Source organism: Cydia pomonella, chromosome 22 (assembly GCF_033807575.1).
Source record: "Cydia pomonella isolate Wapato2018A chromosome 22, ilCydPomo1, whole genome shotgun sequence".
Taxonomy (NCBI): Eukaryota; Metazoa; Arthropoda; class Insecta; order Lepidoptera; family Tortricidae; genus Cydia; species Cydia pomonella.
In genome coordinates this window covers 10,547,526-10,565,421 of record NC_084724.1, presented here as the reverse complement: position 1 = coordinate 10,565,421, position 17,896 = coordinate 10,547,526, and the positions used below count along the sequence as shown (strand labels likewise).

The 17,896-nt window shown below is 37.8% G+C and overlaps 1 protein-coding gene across 1 annotated transcript; it reads right to left on the bottom strand.

The window, feature by feature from the left end:
• Positions 1 to 233: 233 nt before the first annotated feature.
• On the bottom strand, positions 234 to 16,406 carry LOC133530291 (transmembrane protein 234 homolog). The gene is made up of 4 exons (XM_061868189.1): positions 16,041 to 16,406; positions 5,202 to 5,344; positions 4,237 to 4,396; positions 234 to 1,705 (listed from the first exon to the last, which is right to left on the bottom strand). Exons 1-4 carry the CDS (start codon positions 16,054 to 16,056, stop codon positions 1,638 to 1,640), a joined length of 387 nt encoding a protein of 128 aa, XP_061724173.1. The 5' UTR covers positions 16,057 to 16,406; the 3' UTR covers positions 234 to 1,637.
• Between the last annotated feature and the right edge of the window lie 1,490 nt (positions 16,407 to 17,896).

Below are 17,896 nucleotides of genomic sequence, written 5' to 3'. Positions count from 1 at the left end.
CTCGGCCGAGGCACGTCTACACTGGCCGTTTACTGCGCGAGGAAATTGCCTCGCGCGTATTCTCGCTCCGTGTGGGCCGGACCCGCCTATTAACTTTAACCAACTTAAAACCTTTTTTTTGGTATTATGTATTGTTAATTTAGATTTTAATTATCTGTAAATAATTAAGTAGGTATTTAAGTTCAGAATTGTATGTAAAAAATTATATGTATAACGAAGAAAACTCCAAAGAGTAAAAGTATATTTGTATTTCGGTGAATTACTTAAATACATTGAGGTAATAGTTGTGTTCGGGACTTGTGTTCTGTTATCATAACATTATAAATTAATTTTGAAAAAACTTCTACATCTCCCGAAGCAACTAATAGTGTTTAAGTATATTTTTTATATTTTGCGAAATATATTATTTCCAGTGCCTATTTATTTGTAATTAACTAATTATATAAGATACGTACGGACGTGCAATATTTATTGAAACATATAGACGCAATAAATAGATGTAGAAATTAAATGAAAAATAATAAAGTATATGGAGACAAGGATTTTGTTTCATTTTAATACTTCTACAGATAGAGAACGCGTAAGGTAGTGTAGTGACAAAATAAATAGATGGCGCTGTACGGCGCCATATGTTTTGTATTAAGTAACTATACTTTCATTTTTTTTTTTGTAGTGTGCAATAAAGCATTTTTACAGTACATATGGTGCTACTTTACCGCTCTAGTGCGAAAATGAGCATATTACGTTACTGTGTCGAACATTTAACGGGCCATATGTACTGTAAAACGTTGTACGATACATGTGCGAATAGGTAATTCGCAACTCGTGTCGATTTAAAACACTCCCTTCGGTCGTGTTTTAATTTATCGCCACTCGTTTCGAATTTCCTATTTTTCGCACTTGTATCGTAATGTACTATGTTATTATTATTATACTGTCAAATAAAACGTATGCCCTTGAAAATCTAGCTAGTGTGACAATGTCATCGTTATTGTAAAATTTATATGTAAATACGGCGTTTAATGACACTGCCTCACTTAGTTCTGTTCAAGTCGCTGCAATGTTCGCTTGATAGACTTACATATAGGCCAATCAATCAATTATTCGTGTTATGGCTCCATCAAGGTGTTGATGATTCTGCCAATGTCGAGGTTGGATAAGACACGGCTAGTATATGAAACTTATTATATTACGATTATAGACACGTGTTTGGTGGATTATCCGATCAATCTGCAAAGAAATACAAATTACCACTAACTGACAGACTACATACAACTATTAAACAATATGAACACATGTACAGTCGCCATCCGATATGCGAGGTGCTCAGTTATCGGAACACGCACTTTACTGCCTTGGCAATAGAGACGTGTTCAGATATTTGTGAGCGCCTTGGCCGCCCCGATATATCTGATGGCGACTGTACTGTACAACGCCATCTGACAGCTGTCAAAATTGTGTCACAATATTTTGCACCACTTTATACCTTACATTTACAACCTCATTATAAACTACGTAGACTTCAACGTGCCGAATAAAAATAAATTATTCATATCATATCTTACATACGAGATATAAAAAGACGGATGTCATATCCCGTCTTTATCACGTGATACAACTTGTTAACACGACCGAGGCTAGTCCACCTGGTCCCAGCAACACAGCGCCGTGCCCGCCACGATCAGCGCTATCCCGAGAATCGAACCTGCAACCAAACATACCAAATCTTCATTCCAAATTCAAAATTAAAGACAGAGCTGGATGAGAATTAGGAGCATTCGTCGAAAGGGCCTGTGTTGTATTGATGATGATGATATTTCAAGGTTAAACCTAAAATTATTAATACAGATCAGGTCAATACGGGTAAGTGTGGCTGGCCTTGGCATTGGGGCCTGTTTACATCTAAACACGCGGTAGCGTGTCCAGTATTGATTAGTGTTTACTGCGAGTTTATACATTTGCTACTTGTATGTATGTATGTGTGGGTCACTTTATTGCACATAAACATAAAACAGACAAAACAAAAAAATGTTATGTACAAAGGCGAACTTATCCCTAAAAGGGATCTCTTCCAGCTAACCTTTAGAAAATGCGAAGGATCAAACACTAACAGGTGAAAGACAAATCAATATGTACACATAAAAGTAGGACGAGAGCAATAAATAATAATAAAATAAAAAGTAGAAAACCCGTAGTATGAGTACGCAAACTATAACATATACATAAAACGATATACACTTATACATAAAATACACATTATAAATACATATATGCGTATGCATGCTTTTTATTACATGTTTATGTATCATAAACATATAATAAAAAGTATTCAGTTCTAACATCAGGACAGGAGTCTAATAACCACACCTTTTTCACCTTCTCCTTGAGCCTTCTTACTTGCCTTTAGTGGTAAATCAATGAGCTCGCAACAAACACTAATCATTATGTAACGGTTTACACAATGCCCAATGTGACGGCCAGCCACACTTATCCGTATGCCGCGTTTATCCGTATTGATCTTATTATGTAGGTACTCATGTATTCGGGTGGCGGGGGTTATTGGCAGTTGTTGTCGTTCAGCTTTTACTAGTGCTTTATAGTGCGAAGATTCAAATGTGATGAAATCATTACGTAACACTGGAGATATTTAAATTTGAACTTAAATTATTAATACCCTTCTCCGCCCAGACAACGTTTATGACTCATGTTAATCAGTTTGGCCTTATCGCTTTCGTTGCACAATTATTTATTGAGTTACATTTTTATTTTAGCCATAAACAACTTGCTTATTGCACAGTATATTATTAAGTTGCGAGTTTTCTTTTTCTACTTCTCTTCTTCTTCTCCCGAGCCTATTTCCCATGTCTCTTGGGGTCGGCCCTCCTAGTCCTAAGACGCCATTCTGGGCGTTTTTGTGCAATTTCGGGTTTTAAAGCCGTCGTCTTCATGTCCTTGGAAATGGTTCCCATCCAGGTCGTCGGACGGCGACCTGGACCTCTTTTTGGTTCTTCGATTTCCATGACGACCCTTGTCATGTGCTCTTTATTTCGCCTCATGACATGACCGTACCATCGTAGGCGATTTTCCTGGAGTTTGTCAGTGATACACGCTACTTTAATAGTTCCCCTTATGTGCTCGTTCCTGACTCTATCTTTGAGCGTTACACCGCCAGACCACCTTAGCATCTTCATTTCTGTGACATGGAGTTTTTGTTTGTCAGATTTTCGCGTGGCCCAGCATTCGGATCCATACATTAAAGCTGGTCTTACTGCTCTCTTGTATATGTTTCCTTTGACTTCTATAGGCATCTTTACGTCACACAGAACTCCTGTTAAAGATCTCCACTTTAACCAAGCAGTCGCTTTGCGGTTTTCGATATCTTTGTCAATGGAGGCTGTAGATGTTAGGACAGATCCTAGATATTTAAAGTGATCAACTTGCTTTAATGGAGTGTGGTCAAGGTATGGTTGCTGCATCGCATTGGTAGGTGATACTTTTCCGGAAAAGTTGCAGTACATATATTCAGTTTTGCTTCGATTTACTCGTAACCCTCTGCGCTCCAGTGCTGTGCACCATACCGTTAAGTCGGTTTGGATTTCTGGCAATGTTTCTGCTATGAGAACTATGTCATCAGCATATAAAAGAGACCAGGGAGCAGGTTTTTGAAGGTCTTCAGTGACATAGTTCATGACTATGTTAAAGAGCAGCGGGCTAAGAGTAGAGCCCTGATGGACCGTACAATAAAATATAAATTCGTACACCGATTTTTCTTTTTCTACGACTCATCTAAAATAATACTTTTTTACTATAAACCTAAATAATTAATGAACATTGGTAAGTATCTAAGGAGTTTCTTTTTTTCTAATTGACTTCAGCGTAATGAATATTATAGTTGAGTTGGAAGCCACATACATACAAAAAAAGAAACATGAAAAGTACGCAATTATAGTTTGGTATTTTGGTATACGAGATCTTAATTCAATCATTACAGTCTCTCATCTCAGCTCTTTAAGGGGGAAGGAAAATATTAGGAAACCGTGGTCCGGACGAATTCTAATGAGCCTTAGTTAAACCAAAGGGGTTTTGAAAGTTGGTTGTAAAAACTATGTTACGTTAGAAAGTTGATAATGGATTATTAAATTAGTACGCTATTAGCGCGCCTAAAGCCCAAAGTATCTACTGTCCCAGTTTATGCCACCTGGTCCCAGCTAGGGGACACATGTCTTTAGTAGGTACCTCTGTCTAGCGGCCGGTCACCGGCCGCGGCTCCTGTGGCGGCGGTGGCAGCGAACGCCAGCCCGTTGGCTGCCGGCACGGCCAGTGAGAGCGGCGCGCGACGCACAGCGAACAGGTACGCCAGCGAGCCCAGCTGGTTCACCAGCCATGGCAACACGTACTGGAAAAATAAAACAATGTGATAGGTCAATTTCACAAATCGCCTTAGACCTGTTGTAAGCTCAATAGGGCTTGTGTTCCTCTCGAGGTACGCATACGATTTTTCTGCTCGACGGAGGCGGAAAGCGGCAACTTCGTTTAGCGCAGCGGGATCAAAGTTGACGCTTGCCGCCCGGAAGCCAGAAAAAATACTTATTTATCTAAATAAAAATTAAACATCCATAAGTCAGGAACGGATATTCCTACTTATACCAGGATTTGAACCTCCAGCTTCGCAGGCAGGGTCACTGCCGATTAAGGTAGAAGGCCGTGGAGGGCGTAAAAAGTGCTAAAGATTCACTTGTACATAGGTATCTTTAGTGATTTCCTGTGCGATGCGTCACGTGAGAAATAAGTAGCGAGAGAACCAAAATAGTTTAAATAGATCTGAGCGTTGCCAGACTTAACATGCAATGTTTAACACACGAAAAAGCTATGTTTAATGTCAACCATCAACCAGTAGACGTACCAGCCTTGAACAAGATCGATTAGTCATTTCGTCAAGATCGTAGAATGGCAACGCACAGCTATCATTGTGGAGATAAGATAACCCGTGCAGAAATCACTCTAATCTGTCCACAGATAAGTTCATCCAATCGGTTTATGGACACCTAATTGATAAGTAAATAAAGCATACACTTCATTTGATGAGCAGGAAGCAGACTTCAGCCCAGGCCTGCACTGGCCAGCTCTTGGCTCGCACGTCGCACAGACCCTTCGTGCCCAGTTTAATGAATCAGTAGGTGGACCGCAGCATGACCACTTACCTTCCAGTTCCCCAGCAGAAAGCAGACCTCAGCCCAGGCCTGTGCGGGCCAAGTACCCGCTTGCACGTCTCGAAGACCCTTGGTGCCGCGCTTGATGAAAGGGTTGGTGCAACCCCACAGCAGCCCCGTTAGCACCAACAGACCTGTATCAATTAGTTTGTTATCCGTAACCGACGAGTGAAAACGCAAAACGCGTGGGGAAGAACTGCTGAACATACGAAAGCATCCTTCAGAACTCAGAACATAACATAACCGTGAAATATCGAGAATGTAATATAGGCCTTGTCGATTTCATTAAACGTTCAGAATAGGCCTTGTCGACTTCACCGAACTTCAAGACAAAAGTGGAGGACCCATATACGAAATCGCCTTTTCGTACCATCGTAGTCCTCATTTTCCTTCCAGGTCTGGACATTAATGAAAATATTTTGACACAATTTGTTGTATAACAACCACAGCTTAGGAGTTAAAAGCATTTCAAATTTTGTATGAAATCGGTTTTTCGAAAATTCAAACGTAGGGCATAGCTATGGTTAATAGACATCAAATTATGTAAAAATATTTTCCATAATGTCAATATCCAGGGAGGAAAATGGAGACTACGTTTGTATGAAGAATCGGCCATTCTCTTTCCTCTTAAGGATAGGTCTTGTCGACTTCTCCGCAAAAATACGTCTAGGTAGAGACATGCTAACATGATAACAAATAATAATTTAAATAAATGCTTATCAGTTTAACCGCCGGCAGGCAACCACTATTTCCCGTATCTCACTAAGTATATGATATGACGTCACTAAACCTAAATAGTTAAAGACCTCGAGAGTCGTGAGAATAAAATTTTATGTCGTCCCATACAGAACCATGCAATCTTTTTTTTATACTACTTCGGTGGCAAACAAGCACACGGCCCGCCTGATGGTAACAGTCTCCGTAGCCTATGTACGCCTGCAACTCCAGAGGAGTTACATGCGCGTTGCCGACCCTAAACCCGCCCCCCCTCGTTGAGCTCTGGCAACCTTACTCACCTCATCACTCACACTCTCAATTGCAATCTAATTTATTATTCGAAACTCATTTATTTTTTGCTGTAGTAGCCAGTTATAGTATCCAAATATCAAATATCAAACATTTATTCAGCAAATAGGCACAGGGGCACTTTTACATGTCCATTTTTACAAACAATAAATTAAAAAAAAAAAACAATTACAAATATCGAATCGATGAAATAATAAATACTTTATTAGAGATGTATACTGTCTCTAAATGTCAAATTACACAAAAAAACTATGATAAAAAAATAAAACCATAAAATACTAAAATTCTTTAGAGATGTATAAGTCTCTAAGTGTCAGAGATAAAATATAAAAATTATCCTTAGAGATGTAGAGGGTCGCCAAGGCTTGAATTCTTATATAAATAATTAAAAGACAAAAAATTAAAACAGACAAGAACCGAATGAAGTGTCTAACGTTAATGCCACTCAAAAGTAAAGTTACATACTTTAACATAACCTGTACCCCGTGTAAACAGACCGGTCTCCACAAACAGCACCCGTTCGCGAGTATGACGTGTATCTCAGCCTTAAATATTGCCTCTGAGATAGTGGTTTAACCGCCTGTGCCATTACAGACAACACACGGTGTATGACGAGAAACCCGAAAGATTTTAACCACGCATTCAAACAAGGCCAAAAGAAGGAAAAAAAAATGAGTTTAGGTTAATTTCAACAAAAAAATATATATCTTATTTGTTATTTTTTATGTCAAAGTCAAAATATTTTTTATTCAAATAGGCCTAGCAACAAGCACTTTTAAATCGTCAAATTTTACAAATATCATCTTAATCTAAATGTTATTGTACATAAGAGTCAAATGTTATTAGTAAACCTGTCACGTAAAATGAATTTTACTTTTTTTCGTAAAACCTTGTTTTTGCAGTGTTATTTATCACTTTTTTACATCTATCAATGAGGATATTTAGTCTGTCCTATATATTATTATAAATAACTTATATATAAGCGTTCTAAATAAAGATTTCTATTTGTATTACTACTCTGTGATTTAGACTACCTCCCATAGTAGCAACTTCAATATATATATATATATTTTTCAATTTGCATTAACACTGAAACTAGGCGAATTCCAGAAAAGTTTATTGGACATTTTAGTCTTTAAATATGATCAGGAATACACTATATTAAGATCTTTCGGGTTCCTCGTGTAACACTGTCTGTAGCTTGTTTACTAACCGCCTATTTTAGCAGGTACAGGAGCTAGTTTATTGCCCGTACAAACACAGCTGGGTAAAAGCTGCTATCGCGACTTTAAAAACGCTAAATTGCTTAAAAGCTATAGGGACCGTGCGCGTTGGAGGGTCTGCCATCTTGTGGCCTAAATCGAAACCATAAACATGTACATTTACACGTCACGTGTTTTCTTGTGCATAGTAAGTGCTACCATCTTGTGAGCTACATCGGAACAATAAACATCACATTTACCACCATTTACGCCTCGCGCCAAAAATCTGACGGCTCCTGTGCTGCCTCCTACAGTTCATGCACGCTCCCTATCGCCAGGGCCCGTACATGTCATGCCGTTGGCGGAAAATGACGTCACGCTAGTTGATTCCAAATAGTATGTACTTTCGTAATAATTCATTTGTCAAATGTCAACCTCTTTAGTTAACTGATTTGACAATCAGTACACAATGTCTGACTTTCATCTTATTGTCACTCAACTAAATAATAGATTGTCCGTTTATTAAATAATACATATTTTTGATTTTTTATAGTGTCTTTTACGTATCAAGCGCTAATTTTTCTAGGCGAGAATAGATTAGTTATCTCAATTTTTAGTGTAATAAACCAACTCCTGTGTTACACTGGCGTTATTTTTGCGTCAACGGCATGAAATGTACGGGCCCTGGCTATCGCAAAGCCTATTAGGTCAAATTATATTGGCTCCAGCTGTCATTTGTTTAGACACTAGAAAGGCTTCAAGTCTATGATATAGTAGACCGGGTGTATTCCCATCTGTACCCGCCCTTTGGCCGGGGCTTAACTATTAAAAACGAAAGTATAATAAAAAAGATAGAAAGAAACCGACGTGGTCACAGATGGGAAGGATTCATTCCTATTTATCCCTGCCGGCCACAGGTGGGAATATTCCTTCAATGCAACTATTCCCATCTGTTCCCGCCGGGCACAAATAGGAAAAATGCATTCCCCGGTCAATATCTTTCGCACTGCTTATTTTTTTATGGTCATAAGATAAATTCGCAAAGCTAATACAAATTTAAAACATTGATAAAAAATGTAAAGAAGCAAATTTTGCGGGTTTTTTTTCGCAGTAAGCTAACTTTTTAACTTCGTAAACAAGAAATTAGCTTGTTTAATTAAATACTAAATCTGGAACACACAGAAATATGACTGCAGTGCCATCTGCGTCAAGTGTTCCGCGTTTATCCTGGTTAGTATTAAATTTTCAAATCAAGATATATACTTTTAACCTACACAAATGTACACTATACTAACCTTACATTTTTAATCTTTCTTTCGACCGTTTTGTCTTTTTTTGGGTGGGGAATGTCCTCGAAATGTCACCGCCACATAACTTATCTGCTTATTGTCACCAAATATCGAAATATTCAAAATAAAACAAAAACTGCTCAAACGACGTTTAATTTTATTGCACAACAGTCAGCCACTACTGTAAGGCTAAGATGGTCGGCTCTTTGTCATTTGTCACCATGCCTGTCACGTTCTAACAAGTATGTAAGTGCGAAAGTGACGGGAATAGTGACAAGCGATAAAAATGGAACCATGCTGCCACTGCAGTTCACTTGATCTCGGACAGTCAAAGATATTAACAATCAAGTTTTTTTGAAGTATTCTACTGTGTTTTATGCAAAATTACAAACCTATCCATCCATCCATCCATTTCATTCCATTTCTTTCTTGACTTCCACCACCATAGGCCCAAACACAGGTTTTGGTCGAGGCTTCAAGGGCACTTCACCAAATTTATAACAATTCTTCTCCAACCAGGGTATAAATTCATCAGCTAGTTTCACGGCTATTCGAACCACTGCCATATTACGGAATTCCACCTCATCTTTATATTCGTCTCCGCCAGAAGCATAGTACTTCGTGTCTTGTAACTCTCTCTGATACACGTCTTTGAGCTTGAAGCTAGGCTGCTCGCACATCTTCGGCCACGGATATTCCCCCTCTAGCCTTGCTGCTCTTGAAGTCTTTTCACCTTTCGGCCACAATATGTCATAAAACCCGGCCATCGCGTCCGCACACGCCATTTCTTCAAAAAACTGTGTACCTGAACAACTAAAGCATTTTTTCAATATCGGAAAATCGTAGTAGAAGGCGCAGTAGGTGATCAGACACACAGGCTTGTCTAAATGGTCGATGAATTCACGAAGCTCAGCCTCTGGATCAAATTTTTCGTATTTCGTATGGCAGTAGTTTCTGCGTATGACAGGAGGCTCCGAGATCTTATCCTGTCGTGTATCGTCTTGTATGTTTCGAAGATCTTTGCTGGTGACTGCTAGCAAGCTTAGGGAAATTATTTGAGGGGTACAATTTTCATCGGGAAGTCCGATCGCGCCGAGGTCGAGAAAGACGTATGTTGCTATTGGGTCCATGGTGAAACGTAGACGTGTGAACAGCAGCGAGTGTGTAGAGCAACTGTCGATGCGATCGCGGACTGGTCCGCGAACTACTGGCGTACGATATTTATACCCAAAAACCGGCCTAGAGAGGGCTGGGCTTGCGCACCAACGGTTCCGTACATCATTACAGAAAGTATCAAAAATAAAGTTTTTTTTTTTCATAAGATTGACTCACGCTTCCAATTGTTCTTGTAATTTATATCTAAAGAAATATTACCTTTTCAAACTTTTCATTTCAAAATCTTTGTGTTCATCGACTGACATACATCTGTACCCATTGACATATATCTAAGGACGGGCCTTACGGGCAATAACAATGGGGTCAGTACAGCGGTGTCACGCACACGAATTCGAGACAATCGTGCAGTCTAACGCCACAAAGCGATGTTGATGTGTTCGCCTCACACGCGCGGTTTGTCGCAACTAGTTGCGCTAGACTGCACGATTGGCTCGAATTTGTGAGTGACACCACTGAACTAGCACCATTCTTAGTGCCCCTAATTCGTCTTTAGATATATGTCAATGTCTGTACCAAATTTGAACTCTATCGGTTAGTTTCGGAGCAAATTGCTTGTAGATGGGCAGGATATAAAAGAGTGATTCTATAAGGATACCGATTTCCCTTTTAAGATACGGAACCCTAAAAAAGTTAATATCAGAGTTCATGATATCGAATACACGTATCCGGTCCGGTACGACTCGCACTCGCTGTACCTAACTTACAAAAATATGTAAAAATGGCTGTAAGAGCGTGCGACTTGCAATTCGGAGGTCGCGGGTTCAAATTCAAACCCCGGCTCGTACCAATGAGTTTTTCGGAAATTATGTATCTTTCGATATTTACCAGTCGCTTGTCGGTGAAGGAAAAAATCGTGAGGAAACCGGACTAATCCCAACAAGGCCTAGTTTACCCTCAGGTCAGATGGCAGTCACTTTCGTAAAAACTAGTGCGTACGCCAAATCTTGGGAATAAGTTGTCAAGCGGACCCCAGGCTCCCATGAGCCGTGGCAAAATGCCGGGACAACGCGAGGAAGAACTTATTAAAGTTAGAAACATTGTAGAAGGAAGTAATACATTGCGAATCCCGGGATATATCCGTATTATCATAATGATTGAGGTCATTGATCCCGTGGGGCACCGTCTTTCCTGATCACTGATAATGACGCAATGCGCTGGTACGAAGCCTGCTAGCAAAGAAAGGGAAGTGAGTCCAAGCTTAACAACTGTAATTACGTATAGGCTAGTACGCAGAATAGATGGCATCTTTTTTACACACATTTAACTTCTCCTGTTTGTGTCAAAACAAATAACTTAAATATGAACCACTTCCAGCGGCGGTATCACGGTTCCATTTTTATCACTTGTCACTATGCTCGTCACTTTCGCGCTTACATACTTGTTAGAAGGTGACAGGTATAGTGACAAATGATAAAGAGCCGACCATCTTAGCCCTACTGGTATCCGATTCAGATGAAATTTGGGTACTTCCTAAACGATGACAATGCAGTAAGATGATATATATCGTGTCATTCACGAAGACACGTGCCTTGAGTCGTATTGTCATGTTAAATTTGACAAATCTGCGCTACATCGTGAATGACAGGAACTTTAGCATGGGACTGAAATAATGGTGCAATTGGAAGGTAGCTAACGGCACTCCTCGACGGAAAAACAAACACATCGAGTTTAGGCTCGTTAGAAAGTTCCCGACCTCGAGTACTAGGTACACTAGGTATAGTATAGACATGCAGAGAAATTAGTGAAGTCCAGTGGGACAATTTCGCTAGGGTCAAGGTATTAGGAGCTTTAATTACGACTAAAATTATACGGTTAGTACAATACAGTGTACGGTAATTTTATAAGCTCTTGTAAAGTGATAGCTGGACTTCACAAGTAGCACGTAGACTAACGTTGACTCCAAACCAAAATGGTGGTTAAACTCGTTTCAACTACCATATTGGGCATTGCGAATGTCATCTCGCTTTGTGTGGTAGGGCACAGCACAGCGGATGTCATTTCAGATCTAGAGCAGAGCCCAACTGGGGAAGTACCTCCACCTTACAGAAAACAGCAGCCAAATAACACTAGACCCTACTCATAGTGTTGTGTTCCTGCCGGTGAGTAAGGTTGCCAGAGCTCAACGAGGGGGGGCGGGTTTAGGGCCGGCAACGCGCATGTAACTTCTCTGTAGTTGCAGGCGTACATAGGCTACGGACACTGCTTACTATCAGGCGGGCCGTATGCTTGATTGCCACCGACGTAGTATAAAAAAAATAGTTTACTGTATAAATGAGCAATAAACAATATGAATGAGCAAAACAAAGGTATTAATCACGAGGCATGACTATCAAGATGGCGCTCGAACTGGAAGTCTAGTGAAGTGGTCACGTTTTTTTTTTACAGTTGATTGTTTAATGTAAGATACTTTTATTAAACTTTTGGACCTTTTACACGTTGCACTGAAACTGTCCGGTGCATATTAAGAGGAGAGTCTATTTAAGTAAGTATAGGAAGCAAACGAGCAGACAAATCGCCTGATGGTAAGCCATTACCGTCGCCTATGGGCACCAAACCAAAAGGGTTGTAAATGCGTTACCGGCCTCTACGATAGGAGTACGCTCTTTTCTTAGGTCATAACGGTCCGGAAATACCGCAGGCGATAGTTCGTTCCACAGTTTAGCTGTGCGAGGCAGGAAGTTTCTGGTGAACGCACAGTTGAGGACTGCCAAACATGTAAGCGGTGAAGAAGACTAAGTAATTAATTTATGTTCTCATAATAAGTGAATTGTAAAATTCTTAATGAGAATAAATGATCTTTAAACCTAAAAAAAAAATATGTTCTAGCGTAGAGCGATGGCGGAAAAAATGAGGTGGGTTTGTGGGTATGGAGATTAAGTCTTGTGTATTTTCTCGTGTTTGATATAAAGGCGCATCTAAAGTCGCGGGTCGCACGCTTTTTAGGGTTCCGTAGCCAAATGGCAAAAACGGAACCCTTATAGATTCGTCATGTCCGTCTGTCTGTCCGATTATTTTATAGTGGTTATCGACCACGGTTACGTTGTTAACTATTTTTAGAAAGGTTATTATATCTGCCTGGCACCGCACCCGGAAACCGCAGTATGATAGCCGCCTATAATCAAAATATATAAATAAAAATATATTTAAAGATTAGGAATGTAATTAAATAATAATAATGAGAATGCCTGTTGACTGTTTTGTAATAAACATTCAGCAACATTAAATTTGTGGCTTTCCATCACACAAAGATCCTTATGCTTCAAGTGCAATAAGGATGATTCCATCTGTTTCAACAGAAGTTCTTTCTCTGATGGAAAGGCACTCTTATTGGCCGAACGAATACGAAGGCCGCCGTTTCAGCTTGGGTAAAACTTATAGGTAACGAACTAGCAGACCTAGCTGCAAAAGATTCAGTGCTACACGGAAATGATTCCTCTTTTAAAATTTTCCCTCCAGACTTAAATATTGTATATTATTATATAGTATTCCCACAAAAACAATCTCTAAACAATGGTCCTCACGATGGAGATCTTCCAAAAAATGTTTCTTTTCGTACATTCAACCAATGAGTCATTTAAATAAAAGAAGATGTTTTTGATGTCTGGATGTACCTACTATTCTACAAGATAGTATTTCTCAACCGATTTTCGCTTGAATACAATTGATTACGAAGATTCTAGTTTTAGTTAAGTACAAGTTAAATTTGTTACAATATATCATTAGTTCTAGCTAGATGCTTTTATGACGCTTAAGTGTATGCAAACCGCGAGTCGCATGGGGCTATTTCGGGATAAAATAAATAATAATAATAATTGGGGATAATTCAGAAAGCCTACTATTCTGTTGCAGAGTTCCTGGAGGATAAGTACCTATAATGGAAGAATTGTTATAACCCCATTACATTTGTTTTAAAACTAGCTTTAAGAATTATTTTTAACAATATACTTGCTATACCCTGTCAGGGTCCATGGGTTACTTTAATCTTTTGTAACAACATAATTATGTACCATGGTTTGCAATAAAGGAAATAAGAAATAAGAAAATTGCACTATTCTATGTTCTAAAAGGACCATTTAGAGACAGATCAATGAATAACAATGTTAAATAGTTGTAAGTTGTGACCTTTAATATTTAATTACCAATAAATTATGTCTATGTCTAATATGTGTGGCTCCTTGATACTCTAGTCTAGAAAGTCGCGATTTTTACAGATTTCTGCAGTTTCTGCTGGCTTAGCACATGAGTGCCGCGACAATTCTTGCCCGCGGGATACACTATCCGTCTTTTTATAACTGTATTAATAAGAGAGGGATACAAAGCTGGCTCATTAAAAAAAAGTGAGTATGATATGCTCTTCTGCAATAAAATGAAACAATTTTGAGAATTACTGTAAATTACATTTAATGTTTCTGCTCTATCTGAAAAATACAATATATCTATAGAGATCAATTTACAAGTAAAATACATACTTAAGTAAAACCTTACCAATAAAATTAAAGAAAATATAAATTAAATACAAAAATCAGAATGCCCCTTAATCTATATTTAAGACATGACTTTAGTAATTAAATACATTAATACAATAAAAATATTCAAAATAAAACGAATAATATAATTACAAACATTTGAGAAAACAGTTATGAAAATACTATACAAAAATGTATATGATCTGGCCTAGAATAAGTATGTAATGTATGTAAGTGTGTATGTACATTTAGTAATTCCGAATATTTAAGATTGTCCAATAATAACCAAAATGGACTCTTATTTAATGACATTATGGATGATTTTCGTAATCACTAAACATTCTGAAGTACTTGGAATTAATTGGTTGGCCTGTCTGTTTTACGACGATCAAGTACACCATAGTAAACATATGGAAAACTTGATCTTACAAATCAGACAGGCTATACCCAAATACACTTTACTAAATCATTTTTACAGGGTAACATAATATGATTGCCTAGAAAGTATGGTAGGTGTAGGCAGAGAGTTTAAGCGTGAACAGTAAATAGCATTTCACCTGTATATGTCATTCTTATACACAACCGTTTAAAAATGTGTGACGAGCATAGTTTACAATAATGTCCTGATAAAATCTTTCGGTTACCAAACTAAGTCAATAAAAATAAAAATATCTTGACAAAAAATCTTAAAAATCAACCTAAAAACTATGGGCACTAAAACATTTTTAAAATCATATACTATGAACACATCTGTTAATAATCTTTAATGTTGCACTTTGCACACCACATGAGCTTATGTTCTAGGAACCAATCTTTACTCCAGGCATCATTGGAGACACTTCAGAAAACTGACGATGATGCACATCTACCCATGATGTGAACTCCTTGGAGAGTACTACAGCAATCTCTAATGATAGTATGCAATCAGTCTCTGCCCTGTGAGCATTAACAGCTGTACGGCCTAATACTCTCTCGTAAATGTCCGGTAGTTTGTAACTGTCTTTTAGTCTCTTCTCGCTAAATGGGAGCCTCTGCCTTGCTTTTCCGGGATTATGTGGACGCTTCAGTGTCACCTTCTGTATCGGTGTTGTTTCATTCACAGATTGCATAGACAAGCAATTATCAGCGGCCAGATCAACTTCATCAACCTTTTCAGTTTCCACAATTGTAATCTTGGTCTTTTTCTCTTCTAATATATCACTAAAGGCGTCTAGTGAATCAGCACATAAAACATCACCAGAAAATCTCACATTTAGCATATCCAACTGTCGTTTTAGTATAGGAAAGTCGAAATTGAAGCCGTTGTGAGTGACAAGACACACAGGCTTGGTCAAAGTATTTAGAAAATTGTTGATTATGTCGAAAATTGTGATGTCAAAGTAGTTCTCATGTTCTAGAAGGAAGTTATCGAGCCCAGTGAGCTCGGAGCTACGCTCTGTGATCCTCTTGCCCGGGTTGAAGCACCGCGTCAGCTTGTGGAGTACTCTGGGCACGTGACCGGGCAGCGTATCAAGTACATGTTCGCGTTTCACTGCCACCATACACAACTCGGTTATTTTCGTTCTGTTAAATTCCTCCCTTGGAAGACCGGTAGTTTCGAGATCAAAGAACACGTAGGTGGCTATCGGAGCCATGGTTGGAACGGTAGTAAGTAAAACAGTGGTGTCTTACCTATTGTGTCCAACATATCCAGTGAGTCATGCAATCACAGTGATAACGGTGACAATGGTAGTCGTTTCGATTCACTTATTTGCGGCTGCTAAGAGAACATTTACTTAATGTCCTCATTCTTTAATTACTTCACGATAATAATTAGTTAATCGACATTATAATAAACTTGTGTAAAAGATAACAAAGCTATGACAATAAAATTATAATGACAGGAGAAAGTGAGGTTGGATTTTTGTTGATGTTTTGAAAGCATTCCGTCAGACGCAATTTTTTATGAACCATAAAATTAGGTACAAAATAATCTGCTAAATAAATTATGGCTAGTTAAAGCTACAAGTTCACTGTTTCCTCTCTTTCTAACAACTCCATCTATTAGAAAGAGAGGCAAACACGGAATTTGTAATTCGCAGCGTGAACACTTTGTTTTAATGAGTTAAGGTGGTTCGACTAGGTTACCCAAAGCTTAAACCTCACTAGATGGCGCCACAATTGCAAATTTTGAGTTTTAATTTTTTTGTGGAGTAGTCTTGGTATTTCTATACTGTAAATTATGTTTAGCGCACTCTTTAAATAAATATTGAACTATTAAAACAAACATTGAACACTTCATTGTACAAAAACTACCCCTTAATGTCGACAGAATGTTTCTTGACTCTATTTCTAAGTATCACTCACACATTCAAACAGTCGTACTGGAATCCTTGTAGTAGACAATTTGGCACAGCGTGAGTAGGCTTCAATAGCGTTGCGGTAAGTACGTGGAAATACATGCAAGAGGATGTGGGTTCGAGACTCATTAATTTTTTTTTTCTTATTAGTATTATCAAGTACCTATTATTAATAAATTGTTTTATGAGAAATATGAGCGTTTTTCCATAAAACTATTAATAATCTGATTCTCACACATCATGATATTTTTGGGTTCTTCCAAATCATAATCACTAGCATAATTCACTATCAATTTAATCACTAGCAATTTAAATTATTGTAGAGATAAGTTATTGACATTTTATTATTTTATGCTCATCCGGTTATGTCTGTGTTTGTGATCTCTGTATGTATTAACAATAGTCTTGTAAGTTATGTTGTGTAATACTAACACTTTTATGGGTTTTTTGCCTGAAATAAAGGATTTAATAATAATAATAATAATAATAATCAATCCTCGTGCTATAAAAACCCGAATATTTGTATTGAAATTATAGTTTTACACTGAAATTTCTTTCATACTAAAATGTGACGTAATGGTATGGATATTTTAGGATATCTTTTTTTAATGCTAGGGTGGAGAAGATTCTAAGTAGAATGAACCTAAGAAAGTCCAAATTTGTAAGTCAGATTTTCCGGTATTTTTTTTAAAAAAAAAAAACGCTGTTTTGTTCTAAAATTAAAGCAATCCCTTACTGCCCAGCCTTTAAAAAAGTAGGTACTATTTTGCAGTAGAATTAAAACATTTTTTTACGATACATTTAATTAAATTACAGTGAGTTACAAAATTGCATGGCCTTCTATTTATAACCATTATAAAAAGAAATGAGATATTTACCATGTTTGTTTATATTATTGATTTCCCGATATTTTGACACAACTAGAAGTTTCACACAATGCCTAGAGATAGAAAATTATTTATTTATTTTATTTATTGTCAATTTCATTCAACGGATCACATCATATCCAATTATGTGTTTATGTATTGCATTGTTTTCTACCTAGTTGGTTATTAAATTCTGTTACTGAAATAATCTTTATCTACATAAAATATACCAACGAAAGTTTAATAAAGTATATATTAAAATGAAGAACACAAAATCAGGAATTACATATGACAATATCATTCAAAATCGCCTCCTCTGGCT